This window comes from Blennius ocellaris (assembly GCF_963422515.1).
Source record: "Blennius ocellaris genome assembly, chromosome: 17".
Lineage (NCBI taxonomy): Eukaryota > Metazoa > Chordata > Actinopteri > Blenniiformes > Blenniidae > Blennius > Blennius ocellaris.
This window is the reverse complement of record NC_137666.1, coordinates 1560914-1575275: the sequence shown is the minus strand read 5'-3', so window position 1 is coordinate 1575275 and position 14362 is coordinate 1560914. Positions and strand designations below refer to the sequence as shown.

General features: G+C 45.5%; 1 protein-coding gene across 3 annotated transcripts in view; it reads left to right on the top strand.

Annotated features, from left to right (window-relative positions):
• The window catches only part of map4k5 (mitogen-activated protein kinase kinase kinase kinase 5), a 37678-nt gene extending 23316 nt beyond the window's left edge, over positions 1 to 14362 (top strand). For all 3 annotated transcript variants that reach the window (XM_080513024.1, XM_080513022.1, XM_080513023.1), the window contains 17 exons: positions 1699 to 1743; positions 1836 to 1878; positions 1973 to 2183; positions 3225 to 3310; positions 3685 to 3726; positions 3972 to 4056; positions 4139 to 4218; positions 4622 to 4682; positions 5472 to 5586; positions 7090 to 7148; positions 7386 to 7489; positions 7821 to 7998; positions 8173 to 8241; positions 8342 to 8434; positions 8684 to 8754; positions 12190 to 12245; positions 14267 to 14362. In XM_080513024.1, the coding sequence (XP_080369150.1) occupies positions 1699 to 1743; positions 1836 to 1878; positions 1973 to 2183; positions 3225 to 3310; positions 3685 to 3726; positions 3972 to 4056; positions 4139 to 4218; positions 4622 to 4682; positions 5472 to 5586; positions 7090 to 7148; positions 7386 to 7489; positions 7821 to 7998; positions 8173 to 8241; positions 8342 to 8434; positions 8684 to 8754; positions 12190 to 12245; positions 14267 to 14354 (1486 nt within the window). In that variant the 3' untranslated portion in view covers positions 14355 to 14362. The remainder of the gene's footprint in view (positions 1 to 1698; positions 1744 to 1835; positions 1879 to 1972; positions 2184 to 3224; positions 3311 to 3684; positions 3727 to 3971; positions 4057 to 4138; positions 4219 to 4621; positions 4683 to 5471; positions 5587 to 7089; positions 7149 to 7385; positions 7490 to 7820; positions 7999 to 8172; positions 8242 to 8341; positions 8435 to 8683; positions 8755 to 12189; positions 12246 to 14266) is intronic.

Below are 14362 nucleotides of genomic sequence, written 5' to 3'. Positions count from 1 at the left end.
CCACCCTTAGTGCTACTCTGTAGTTTAACAATCTGCTCTCGATCACCCGTGTAGAAATTCTTGTGAACGTTTGTCACCGTTGCTCACGTTGACCCGCTCGCTCAGTGCATCTAATCTGTGCCCCTGCATGAAAACTCCCTCTCCCCTGAATGCAGTTTAAAAGAAAAAAAAAAAAAGTTGCTTCAGCCTTTACGCTCCGCCTCACGACGTGCTTTGTTTGTTTTTGTTGTTTGTTTTTCTTTTTGTTTGTTTTTTTTTCTTTCTCCCTCTCTCACTTATCTTCGTGCTGTTATGGCCGTTCGTCTCTTGTCTCGTCTTGTCCTGCTGAAGGAGCCTTCTCAAAAGCGTTGAGGATGAATTGTTCCAACGGTAACCCTAACACTGTGTGTGTGTGTGTGTGTGTGCGCGTGTGTGTGTGTGTGTGTGTGTGTGTGTGTGTGTGTGCTGTAGAACCCCACACCATCCTCATGCACCTCGCACTCGTTCACTACCAGTCCTGCAGCGATCACCCCCCTCTGACGTCCCTCCGTTCTCCCCGTGTGGCACGTTAACAGCTGCAACGTCACGCAGACAGAAAAATCACACGTAACGTTTGAAGAACCACTGACAGATGTGTGAAAACCTACAGTCAGTGACGTTGACGACTAAATCAAACCTTTAGGTCTGGGTGGACGGAGGTGTGACGCTTAATATGTGAACAAAAACACAAACAAGTGACGTCGGATACAATTAATTTGAACCATCGATCCCATTATAGTGGCGTCAGAGCAGATCTCTGCTGTTATTAGGTGACGGGTGGATGTGGATGTGCTTCCTGGCCGTCGTAGGGTCTGTTACAGCGAGACGGACAAGTCACCCCCACACACACTCAGTTATTTGAGAGAACAGTCGGTTCAAACCAGGAATTTATCTGACACATTAGTCACAATACACAGTTTTGTTTTGGAAGCAGGACTGAAAAGCTCCCGCTGTTATGCCAACTTCTGCATGCAGGACGGTGATCGTCCATAGCAGGGATGACAAACCAGCGAAGGTTCTGCACTGCGTTGTTTAAAAGCTGCTCAGAGGCTTTAAAATGCTGCGATAAACCGACGGCACCGGACACTGAATACAAAACTGTGTAAACACGGAAAAGTCTGAGAAGTTTGGCCATTAAGTGTCACACGGTTGTCACCATAATTTTTTATTTATAAATGCAAGATTTGAACAATACAACCATTTATACAAACACGAGTCTAGTGAAAATTAGGTTGTTTTATATTCTGACCGGTACAGTACTCGTACTCTAAAACTCTTCTAGAATCTGTTAGCAACAAATTATTATCCACAATAATCTCTTATCTATAAAGCCTTTGTATCTGGGCCCTTCATTCTGCTTTCTCATTATTTATTGTCATTGTCATCGATTTTCTTTTGTTATTGATTTTTTTCTTGCAATCAATGTGCTGCAAACCTTTAAAAAAAATTACTTCATCTCTAAAATATATGTGTCAGTGTTGAGTAATGTTAAGCGTTATATGGAAAATCAAAACACAATCGACTGGCTGATATAAATTTAGCGATGATTTCATGTCTTGTTTCCACCGTCGGTCTTCCCGTGAGACTTTTACTCGAAGGGGAGATTTGAGGAAAACATTTGCTCCGTCCTCTTTCCCCGACGAGTCTCACCTTCCCACTGTGATGTTTGTGTCCTTGCAGGGGACACATCGCTCATCTCGAGGACGCGTTTGAAGAAGTGGAGCTGTGAGTTCAGCTGATTAAAATTGTGAAACGTAAAAACGACTCACGCCTGTAAAATATCCTTAAATTATTAAAAAAAACATCTTCCGCTGCAGGTCGACTCTCAAGCCGGGTGTTCCTCCCCCTCTTCCTCCAAAGGTGAAATAAGACTTTCATACCCTTTTTGGGTTTTTTGTATCTGTGCAGATACATTTTTTTTTTGCATTTTTTTAAATTTTTGTTTCCCTCTCAGCCTCGACTGAACAGCTCGTCAGAGGAGCTGGGCCTTAACGACGAGAGGTGCCTGACGGTCCGGAGGTTTCCCAACTCGGAGAACGGCCCGAGCCAGGCGGTCCGCAGGCAGAGCACCCCGGAGCAGGGCAACAAGGCGGAGCGCTCCTCCCCGGACTATCTCTCCGCCAGCGTCAGCAGCCCGGGACTCTTGTCACACGCCTCCGACCCCGGTGAGCCTCGGCGCCTCCTCCCAGCTCAACGTTTATTAAGACTTCCACGTTATTCTGTTCTGTAAAGTGAGCACGTGTTTTACTTTTTGCAAGCTCTCAGTAAAGCTAAACCCAAAGGTAAGGCGCTGATCGTTAATGTTTGTGGTCTTTGGATGTAGATCCAGGTCAGATAGTTTTGTCCCGACCAAGTCAAATTTGGATGAAGCCTCAAAATATTTAACCTCCTCAAAGACGATAACGACCGAAACCCGTCACATTTTTTTGGTATAGTTTTTTTGTCAAATAGACCAAAACTTTAGTTTCACATCAGTAATTTGAAGTTAATTGCCAAAAAAACAGCAGTCTACAAATCTTTTGTGGTCCTTGAAGCCTCTGAACGTTGCTACAGCTTCTCATTTCTGCTTTCTGGTCTTTTGGGGATTTTCTACAGATCGTCAAAGATCTAGTCGTTGTGGTTATGAAATGTTCGAATGCTGAATCAAATCAGCTTCGACAGAAAAAGGAGTATGAAAATAAATATCAGAAAGTCAAGGTTAATTAGTGGCATGGTGGTACAGAACGCTAGCAGCAGGTGTAGCGAGGCCATAGACCTATAGAACTAGAAGCTACTGACCCTAGCAGCAAGTAGAGCGGGGTCATAGACCTATAGAACTAGAAGCTACTGACCCTAGCAGCAAGTAGAGCGGGGTCATAGACCCATAGAACTAGAAGCTAGAGACGCTAGCAGGCGGCGCAGGCCTTAGACCTATAGAATTAGAAGCTACTGACGCTAGCAGGAGGAGCGGGGATATAGGCCTATAGAACAATCTGACACAAATATCTTTTGCTACACCGTTTAAAAAAAAAAGATGATTCTTTTTTCAAGCCTTAAACTGCAAATGAGAGTTCTCTTTGAAAGATGCAACCATAATGACGATCAAATAAAACGACAGTATTGACTGTAGCCACCTCGCCAGACGTTGGGAGAACTGAGTTTCTGAATCGTGTTTGGTGTTTCCAGTTGAAGTGTGTGTTTTGATTTGTGCGTCTCCTCTGTGACAGATAACGACTCAGACGACAGTGTGAATGGAGACAGCCCCAAACCGCCGCCCAACCGGCAGCACCGGAAGGAGAAGAAGGAGTACCCCGTAAGTTTCGGCGCATTTCGCAAGAGAATCCATCGAATCATTTCGTACGACAGGAGACGAGTCCTCCTTCTCATCTTTTACTTTGTTTCTCCGGATAAAAATGATCATGCGGTCGTGAGCCTCTATGTGGTGCTTGCATTGTTTCTCGCTGACTCCACAACTCAAAACCTCAAATATGCCGTTTTCCACCTCCCACATCCAAACGCCGACGGTCCAGAAAAGCCTGGAATCCATTCCGGCCTGTCGTGTAATGGACTTTGACAGGACACAGAGAAACCAGTCCGTTTAGCTCGTCGTTGAGTTTGAAACGACCGTTGTGGATTTGTCTCTCCTGCCTTCAACAATGGCTTTTCATTTCCTCTGCTCCTCTCCAGAAACCCGCTATCAACGGCCTGCCCCCCACCCCCAAAGTGCTGGTGAGTCAATCGTCTGAGTCGTCTCTCACGGCCCTTCACTCCTCCCGTCATGGACGCTGTTATTAAAACGCTCCTGTGAGCGGTTGCTGTACATTCTGGAGATATTTGGGGTCCGCAGAGCCTTTTTGTGCTCTGTGGTCCCGCTCCGCTCCAGCTCATTAAAAGTCTGGCTGACATCTTACACTTCCACTGGGCCAGCGGCGGCCGCTAAAGAGCTGTGCTGCTTTCTTGTGATGATTCTTTAGATGGGCGCCTGCTTCTCCAAAGTCTTCGATGGCTGCCCACTGAAGATCAACTGTGCCACGTCATGGATTCATCCAGACACCAAAGGTAGAATTACCATGTGAAAAAAAAACACACAGAACTTATTGGTTTTATTGGGACTAATATTTTTTTTTTTTTTCTCTTGTAGATCAATACTTAATCTTTGGAACGGAGGATGGCATCTACACGCTGAATCTTAATGAGCTGCACGAAGCCACAATGGAACAGGTAGCCGTTAGCACACGTAGCCTCTTTTTACGAGACACGTGATTTTAACCGCTTTTAAGAAAACCTTAGTCCTTTAGCCGTTGTCCTGCAAACTTTAGTTGTGGGATTTAAAGACCCACGTGTGTCTTGAGGCTCCCAGACTCTTGAGAGTCTGAATTAATCTCCTTCATGAAGGGAATGTCCCGGCAACCAAAGGATAAAGCCGACATGCATGAGCTCATTGTTAAGCTTCTCCAACAACTTCAGTCTGGATGCAATATCAACTGATTGGCAGGGGACGTCGCTGAAAGCGTTTTGATAAATAAAGCCAATAAAACAATTGGAAAATACTTTGAAAAAAATCGAATTTGTGTCTTTCTTACCAATCAATTTTTTTCCCCCTCCCTTTAAATTCCCTGTCCAGCTTTTTCCCAGGAAGTGTACGTGGCTGTACGTTATCAACAACAACCTGATGTCTCTATCAGGTAAGTGACGGACCCCTCGGCCTCCCGTTTCGGCGCCCCACTGTCATAACCTGCTGCTTCTTTTGTCCCGCGTTATCTGGCTGCACCTGAAGGCCACACAGTCACTCCATATCTGCAGCCCTAAAATAGACATCTCTTCTGTTTGCCATCAGAGAGCCTCTGTAAGAGCTCAAGTGATTCACGACTGGCACATCTGGCTTTTACAGCCCGTTTTTACTGCAGAAGAGCCGCTGATGTATTGATCTGCGGAGGTTACGATGTTTGCCGTGTCGCCTGTGGTCAGAAAACTCAAATCATCCCCCATTTGAAACCCGACCGTCTTCATTTGGCTGTTCTGAGAGTCCTATCCTTTTCTCGGTTTAACGGTTGAGGATGGGGTTACAAAGCGAGAGGTCTACTTTCGGTTTTACCCTCGGCAGTTTGCTCCCTGATATACCTAACCTCTGTTTCTCTTCTCCTCTTCCCTTGGACACTGTCCATCCTCCTCTCGCCTGGCTTGATTTGACATTCTACTAACTGGCTTCATCAGAAGGTAATCATGCCTCACATCATCATCATCACACCTCTGGTTTTATCGCTTTTTCACATCTAACCCTTCCAATTGTGGGAGAGAGGGGGGGGGGGAAACGGCTTCATGGGGTCCAGGATATGGAGAAATGTTCTAATATTGTTTGAATTATATTTTTGGCTCGACCGTTCGTGAGAGGAGTGAGCTTTAATTTGTTGACCAGCGTGTACTTCCTGGTTCATTTCACGAAGTGGGTGATTGAACGTCCTGTTCTGGTTTAGGGAAAACCTTCCAGCTGTACTCTCATAACCTCATCGGGCTGTTTGAGCAGCTGAAGAAGCCCGGCCTCGCCGCCCAGTTCCAGACGCATCGCTTCCCAGACAAGATTCTACCCAGGTGAGATCAACACATCTCTAGTTGGGATTTTCCACACGTACACATACAAATATATATTATCCATGATGATGACATAATATACAACATAAGGGTGACACAGAGAAGTCATAAAAGATACTTTTTTCCATTGTGGTCCTCAAAAACAAACAAAAAAATTATCATTAACATAATAAATAGATAAATACAAGTTCTGCCGATATAAATCTATATTTCTTCGAGCCACATGGTGTTGTTGTCTAGAACTAACCCAGTTATTTGTCAGACTTTACTCTAATACACCGCAGATATCAAACATTTTGGCTCCTGGACCAAAACCAGCAAGCTGCAAACTCCAGGCTTGGATGGCTTGAAAATCACAATAATATAAAAAAAAACTGTAGTTTCTCAATCAATGTAAGTTCCGTTTCCCTCCATCCTCTATACCACCCAGAGAAACGAACTTCTCACATGCACTCACATTCATACTTGTGGGCGGTTTGGATTCACAGATCACTTGAAATTCATGTTTCCGTCTCTCGTGGGAGGAAAGTGGAGTGCCCAGAGAAAAATATGGAAAATTTCACCCCAAATGGCCTCGGACACCAAAATGAGACATTTCCCATTATGAAGTGACAATGTTAACCACAACACTATAATGTTAACCACAACACTGTAATGTTAACCACGACACCACGGGGGGAGTGGTGCAAAAGATTTCGGCATGGCTGAAAGAAATATGACTAAACATGAAGTATGACTAATCAAATGGTTCCAGCAGTACAATGAGCTTAATTATATAGCCATTATGAGAGTTCTCTGAGGGTACAAAGACTGATTGTACGTGTAAAGAACTATGGGATATTGGATTTAAAAGTTAATACCTCCATTTTTAGCAGCGTGTTTCACTTTGCATTATTTAAACTCTTTGTGAAACATTTGACGGTACTGTGACACGCTAACACCCAAAACTCCGGCTGCATTAAGCTCAAACTGGGCTTCAAGTGGCTCCTGCATAAAGCCCCGGGTCGAAGACTTGACTTGTCACAGAGCCTTTTCCCAACGATTTAGCAGCTGTTGAGAGATACATGATTTGGTGCAGTGTAAAATGTAAACATTTAATGTGAGGAGCAATAGACATACAAGGCTCTGATCTCTTTAATCATCATTGAAATGATTTATTTCATTGTATTGTTGATGAATGATTGACATTATGTTGGTAAAGTTGATCATGAAATGTACTTTTCATTACATTCCTCATTGTGAATGTGTAAAATGTAGTGACTGCATTGTTCAGCATGTCCCACATGTCCCAGTAGTAACGTCTCACCTCAGCCTGTCCAGCTCACGCTGTGCAGTCCTTTAGTCGTCCTCCTCTGTCCGCCGTCCTGACAAATGGCTGCAGTGGTACAGAAATAAAAAACAACCACCACTGGCCAGCTTCCCTCATTCTGGACGTCATCACCTCTTAATGAGACGGTCGTCACAACGGCTTGACTGTGTTTTTTTTTTTTTTTTCCTCCTTAGGAGATTTGCCCTGACGACTAAAATCCCCGACACAAAGGGCTGCCACAAATGCTGCATCGGTGAGTGAACGCTCCCTCCCAACCGACTCGGGCTTATTTACCCACCCTTCAGTCAGAATAGTTTGTGTAAACACACGAAGATTACGCCAAGTTTTTTTACTGACAAGCTTTTGTTCTATCGTTACAATGTGGATTAGTTTTTTTTTTTTCTTTTTTAACTACTACTTTGTTTTTCACCTGACTACATGAACACACTGGCGACTCATGTGGATGATTTTGTCTCTGATCACCCGCCAGTGCGAAACCCGTACACGGGTCACAAGTACCTGTGTGGAGCGCTTCAGTCCGGGATCGTCCTGTTGCAGTGGTATGAGCCCATGCAGAGGTTCATGCTCATCAAGGTCAGTCGGACCACTTTAGTCTCACGCATCATTTGATCATATCGACGACTCTGACAAAAGTTGTGCCACACGGAATATGTACTTGCTTAAATGAACCCACTTTTGTTACTTTTGTATTGTTGGAGGTTTTCACCTCACTGTTCTACTACTAACGTAGTTCAAATGCATGCAGTGTTTTTATTTCTTCATTGTTAAGCACTTTATGTGAAGAGTCTACTAGGAGCTCTTAGAATTGGTAACAAGGAGCCAGAAGCTTTACACCATCACACAAAACCGAGACTCACCGAACACCAGGCATTAATCCACAGCGTCTCTCGCTCTCCCTCCCCAGCACTTTGACTTCCCCCTCCCCAGCCCGCTGAAAGTGTTCGAGATGCTGGTGGTGCCGGAGCAGGAGTATCCTCTGGTGTGCGTCGCCATCAGCCAAGGCAGTGAGCCCGGTCAGGTGGTCCGCTTCGAGACCATCAACCTCAACTCCTGCTCCTCCTGGTTCACGGAAATAGGAACAAGTGAGTCAAACGTTTAGTTTTGGATTGTTGCGATTGAGCTGACATTTAAATTTTTCACTGTCAAAATGAGGATTATTGCCCAGATTGAAATTTACACAAGAAATGACTATGAAATGTCGATGTATGTATGAGATCATGTACAGAGGCGTTGATGTTGCCCCCTCCTTCCTGCAGGTAACCAGCAGGTGGATGCAATCCATGTCACCCAGCTGGAGAGAGACACGGTGCTGGTGTGTTTGGACCGTGAGTTTAGCCGTAAACCTTCTTTTCCACCCCCAAGTTCAGATAAAAAACTCTACCGGCACTCCGAACAACACGTTTCTCTCTCAAATGTCTCCCACAGAAAATCTGAAGATCGTTAACCTCCAGGGCAGACTGAAGTCCAACAAGAAGCTGGCCTCTGAGCTCAGCTTCGACTTCTGCATCGCGTCCGTTGGTGAGGCTTCCGGCGCTCCTGCAGTACATGCCGCTCTACGCGTTCGCACTCAGACCTCAGCTGAACAGGCTGGCGGGAAACGCGATGCGTAATCCGTCAATGACTCACAAAGTGCTTTTCCTTGATTAATGGGGCTGACTTGTGACTGTTAGTTCGTCTTATTTTAGCTCTCTGGATCGTGTCGATTTCCTTGAGCAGTGTGTATAAACGGCTCTGTGCAGTAACACCAGCACCTTTTTCCCGTCACAGTGTGCCTTCAGGACAGCGTCCTGGCCTTCTGGAAACATGGCATGCAGGGAAAGAGCTTCAAGTCGAACGAGGTAAATCATTCCTTAACATTAAAGACCGAATCAGAACCATTCATATTTATTTATTATTTATTTTTTGCCATTGTTACACATATGTTCACATCCATCTTATATCCGGCTTCACCCAGTTCATGGTTGCCAGGTCAGGTTCATAAACGCACATGTTCAGAGTAGATGTTTAAAAAAAAGAAGGGAGAAAAAAAGATTTGCTGTTGCTGAGGCCGGGTCAGGTCGCTGTAACCCACGACATTATAGAGACACAACCACAGGGTGTGTGATTTGTGATGAACGCAGGGGGGGGGGCATTTGATGACGTCAAAAGGCGGTAATTAAGAAAAAAATATAATGTACGACCATGTAGTCGTCTTGGGTTCCACACTATCAGCCTCTAACTGATATCTGAACAGATGTCATGTGCAACATGTGGATCAGCAGCTGGCGGAGAATCTGGCGTTTAAAACAAAATCCACGACTTGGATTTAGAGTTGCTTGTGAGTTTAGAGACGATCACATAAACGTCCCTCTAGAGATGTGACGCCTTTGCTTTCCTTATACTTTATAAGACATTCATTGGACTCGACTGGACTATTTAGTGAAGAAGCTTTAAAGCAGTTTAGCAGATGAGAGGAAATGCAGAGCAGAGGGTTTCACCCCCCCCCCCCACCAGCAAACCCTCTGAATTACAGTCTGCAGCTAATGCACCAAGCATATCTTTGGATGGTGAGAAGGCGCTGGAGTAACCGAGAAAACCCACACAGGCACGGGGGGAACGTCCAAGTCCCAAATCAAACGACTTGTTTTTGCTGCGAGGCGGCAGTGCTTTCCACTGAAACACATCCACATCTACATAACAACACGGCTGCAGGTTGTGTGGTTGTGTTTTATCCAGGTTGGAACAAACAAAAAAGTCTTTGATCGGCTTGACAACGTGTGAATTACCGTTTGTGAATGTTCATTTAAACACAGGTTTGAGTGGTTTTGTACTCGTACGTGGTGATTGTCTGGCTTCTGCATTCTGAAACGTCCTGGAAGCTAAATTTGTCTCAACATTTCCGTGTCGGTTCCTCCTGGTTCCTCCGTGACACGCTGAAGTGGAAACCGCCAGTGTGTTTTTTGTGTCGCCTCCCTGAACGCACGCACGTTTGCCGCGCACGTGAACAAACACCTCTGTCTCGTCAACAAAGCCCCTCAAATCCTGTGCGTTTATGTGCGCGTGTGTGTGTGTGTGTGTTGCTACACGCTGTCGGTGATCTCAGGAGATTAGCCCTCAGGTGGAGCCGGACAAAGTGTCTTTGTGTCGGGGCCGAGGTAATGAATTTGTCCGCCGTTCAGGGAGGGATTCCACGCTCGCCCGATCACGAGTCGCGCGCGGCGACACAATAAAAGTTCAAGAGATCGCCGGGAGGTGAAGCTGTTCTGTTTGAACGAAAAGTGATATGGCGACAGGGGGGGGGGGGCGCCCTTTTTGAAAGCGGGGGGCCGTGTCGGACTCTGCCCCCCCCCCCCCGCAGCACTCGGGTGGAACCGAAGGTCTGCTTGCGGCGTCTGTGCCCAGCCCAGCCTGACAGTCACCGCCGTGGCGAGGATTTTTTTTTTTTTTTTGAAATGTCAGCGGTCATGCAAAATTCATGCTCAATCATAAACGAAACCCGTCACACAACAGGGATCGGCACTAAATAATTCAGCCTTTGTCTCGTTATGATTCCCCTCAAAAGCGTGAGGCATTCAACGGGGGGAGGGGGGAGGGGGGGGGGGGAGTTGACGCGCCTCGGTGGGCGCTCCCCCCCGAACACCCGAGACCTTGTTCTCGTTTAGACTTAAGCGGATCGGATCTCCCGCGGGGGCCAAGGACTTACACCTCGCAGGTGTCGCCCACCGACTGTCTCACATCTGTCAACAGCAGGTCGTCAAGACATGTCAGCCGGGGAGGTTTGGTTTTTTTCCCCGAGGATTTTTACGCGGCAAAGTGTCAGGCGACACCCTGTGAGCAGAGCCGGGTCGATCCTCAGTGTGACGGTACACAGTCACACAAAGTCCCCGGAGACAGTCGCTCAAAAAAACAAAACAAAACAAAACCACAGGTTAGGTTTAGTGGTTCAAGGGGCAATTGAGCCTTGTGTAAACAGTTTTTTGTTTTTTTTTTACTTTATTTTTATTTATTTTTTAATAATGAACCTGAGAAATCACGTTACAGAACCTTCCTCGACAGCAAGACAGCATATACATGACAATGTAAGAAAAATAACAATAATAATACTATGACAACTGAACCGATATGAGACAAATACATAAAAAGATGAGCAATTAAGACATTACCGTGTCGTGTAGGTGACCATTCAGTTCGACAGGTGTTTTTCTATCGGGAACCATTTTCTCATGAAGATCTCAGACTTCCACTGTAGTTTTGCCGTTAAAGCCTCCATTCCATACGCCTCTCTCACTTTGTGTTTCCATTGTCCCACTGCTGGTGGCTGTGGATTCCTCCACTGTATTGTCACCATTTTCCTTGCAGTCATCAATAGTATGTTGATTTTTCGTAGACTTGTTCTCGGGAGTCACATCAAGAAGAAACTGGCCTGGCGTGTACGGTACCTCGACTCCCAGAACCTTATCTAACTTTTATCTTCACGCCCCTCCAGAAAGGAGTCAAAACTGGGCAATCCCAGAATATATGTGAATGATCGCCAACCATTCCACATCCTCTCCAACACTTTCTTGCATTTGGATGGTCAACAAATTTAGAAACCCGTGTAAACAGTTTTAACCTTCCCCATAATTAAACCAGTTAGAAAATGACTTTATAAAGCCCCAAACATTCATAATATTCACGCTGATGAAGATTTGTGCTTGAACTTAATGTCAAATGAGAATCTATCAGAATCAAAACCAACAGTTTGTTTGGTGTTTGTCCGCTCATTCACTTTTTTACTGTTAAATCCTAATTAAGGCTCCTAAAAGTCACCGGTCCATCATGGCCGACACGAAGACACAGATAATTCTTCTAACAGACACTTGATCCTGAGCAGGCCTGTACAACGGAGAAGAAGCTGAGAAGTTCACTTGCTCTTCTCTGCGGTCGCAATACAAAAAAATCACAGCCACTTGTGACCTGGCATGAAAACTACAGCCTGTCTGACTTTACTGTGGTCATTATCAAACGTAACTTTTCTGAAAGGAAGATGGACGGATCATGTCATTCTTGGTATTACACGAAGAAATCTACTTTTTTTTTTTTTTTTTTTTTTAAAGGAAAGGCACCAGATCAAACCTGATCGACCTTGTTAATGATCCACACAGTGTGAAGACAGCTGGTGTCATTTAGCACCGCTTAATAAAAAAACTGTGTCTTAAAGGCTGATTATTATTATATATGTGCCCTCAATCTCCAGCACACATACAGAAATAGAAAAACCATCTATTAAAACTCGTTGTTTTCCTCATTTCCAGGTGACCCAGGAGATTTCTGATCCGAGCAGAGTCTTCCGCCTGCTGGGATCCGACAGGTCGGTACATTTCTGCTCCGTCGGCGCAGGTGGAGTGAACGTCCAAATCTCAAAGGATTACTTTCCAGAGAGAAATTAGAGCTTATGGCAAATTTTTCATCTTCTCACCACTATATGGTTGCGTGATCTCCATGACAGCCTTCCCCTCTCCACCGTGACCGTCCTCCCTCCATGTCTCCGGTGTTTCGCCATTACCTGGAAACCGCCTAGCAACCCGCTGGGCTCCGAGCTCTGGGCTCTCACTGCGCTCCGCTTCTCCTCCACCTGCAGCCACGTTCTCCTCCTCCTCTCGCTGGCTTTCCACGCCGTCGTCTGGTTCTGGGTTCCAATTTCAGTTTTCTCGTGCTGCCGTTGCGAACGCTTCAGAACGTGGTCCTGTGAAACCCTCCCAACCGTCTCCCAACTCGAAACGGTGGCATCAGAATGAAGGGCGAGATTCACTAATTACTCATGTCCACAAATATACACACAATTTAACAAAAAAACAAATCATTATGTACTGCTTGAGTGATGAGAAGCCCCAATAATACTTTCCCTGAAATTACTTTGGAATGAGAACGACGGCGTATCTGATACTTTTTCTGTTGTGAGTTAATAACATGAAATACTTGATTTTTTTTTTGATTTTTTTTAAAGCTAATAGTAAAAGATTATTTCTCCGGTATAGGCCAGTGTTTTCAAACATCGGGGATTCGTTTGGCAGAGCGCCAGGGCTCCAGCCTTCACCTGCTCTGCTGTTTGCTAAATTAGATTTACACATGTCAAAAAAAAAACTTCTGGAAATATCCTCCTTTATTCCTCCGCTGTAATGTTTTTTATAAATCAGAGCCTTTTATTCCAGAAGGAATGGCTGTACACCGCTGTCGTAGACAAATAGATTACTGTAACGTTAGAAAATCACACTAGAAACACCACATTGGACAGTTTATTTATTTTTAAATTTTTTATGTATCTTTTTTTTGGTTGAAAAATACAATAGTGTACACATACAAATTATAATAATTAAATTAAATTAAACATGAATAGGATAAGTAATAGCAATAATGATTTTAGAAAATAACAGTAACCACAACAATGTCTAAGTAATAATAATGACAATAATAATTAAACGGGTGTATAGACAAGTATATATATAAATATATGTGTGTATATATATATATAAATAAATAAATAGAATAAGCGCGAAATTACTCTTAAGTATAGATGGGTACACATTGGACAGTTTAACTGTTGGTAGTGAACGGCGAGCAGGGGGCCACTTTATTCGTAAAAAAAACTCAACAAACATGCAGTGACTGGAGGATCTTCCCACACAGAGCGTGTTCCGGCGGTGCCACCGGCCGGGCGATGACTCCTGATGGTCGCCGTCCCGCCTGTGGCACCGGAGCGAGGCCACCTCCCCCCCACCCCCACCCCCCCCACCTCCTCCATGTTTTATTCACCGCCGCCCAGGCACTGCCAGCCTGGTTTGAGTGTCTCTCCGCACCTCTGTAATTTCATCTGATGGAACGGACAGTGTAGACTGCAGCTTCCCGGCTCACCTGTCACCGCCACCAGACGGTCCAGGACGCCGTCGGAAGACGCTCCCGCCGCCGCCGCCGCCGTCCCGATCCGACCGTCGCAACAACGTGACATTTGACATTTGACGTGCACGACTCCCGACGCCGCGAGCCGTGTCGTTATCTGTCAGAGCAGCTCACTTAGTAGAAAGTTTCCCGGCTCATCAGGCGACGTACAAACTGAAGTGGAGCCGTGCTTTTTGTATAATTGTAACACAGTCGCAATTTGCTGTGTCGACGTGGTCGTCTGTCGTTCATGATGACACTTAGAGATCATGATCTGCAGCCAGTGTAGTTTTAAAAAGAGGAGAGGAGCTCAGTTCAGTGAACCTCAAGCAGCCGAGCTGAAGAAAATAGTCCCCGGTGACCCGATTGACCCCGAACTGAGAGCTCCGTCTGCCCCTCCACTTCCGCCTCCGCCTTGCACGGAGCCTTAACCCCCCCATCGCTTTCTCTCTGCAGGGTGGTGGTCCTGGAGAGCCGGCCGACCGACAACCCCACGGCGCTGAGCAACCTCTACATCCTGGCAGGTCACGAGAACAGTTACTGAACGGGAGG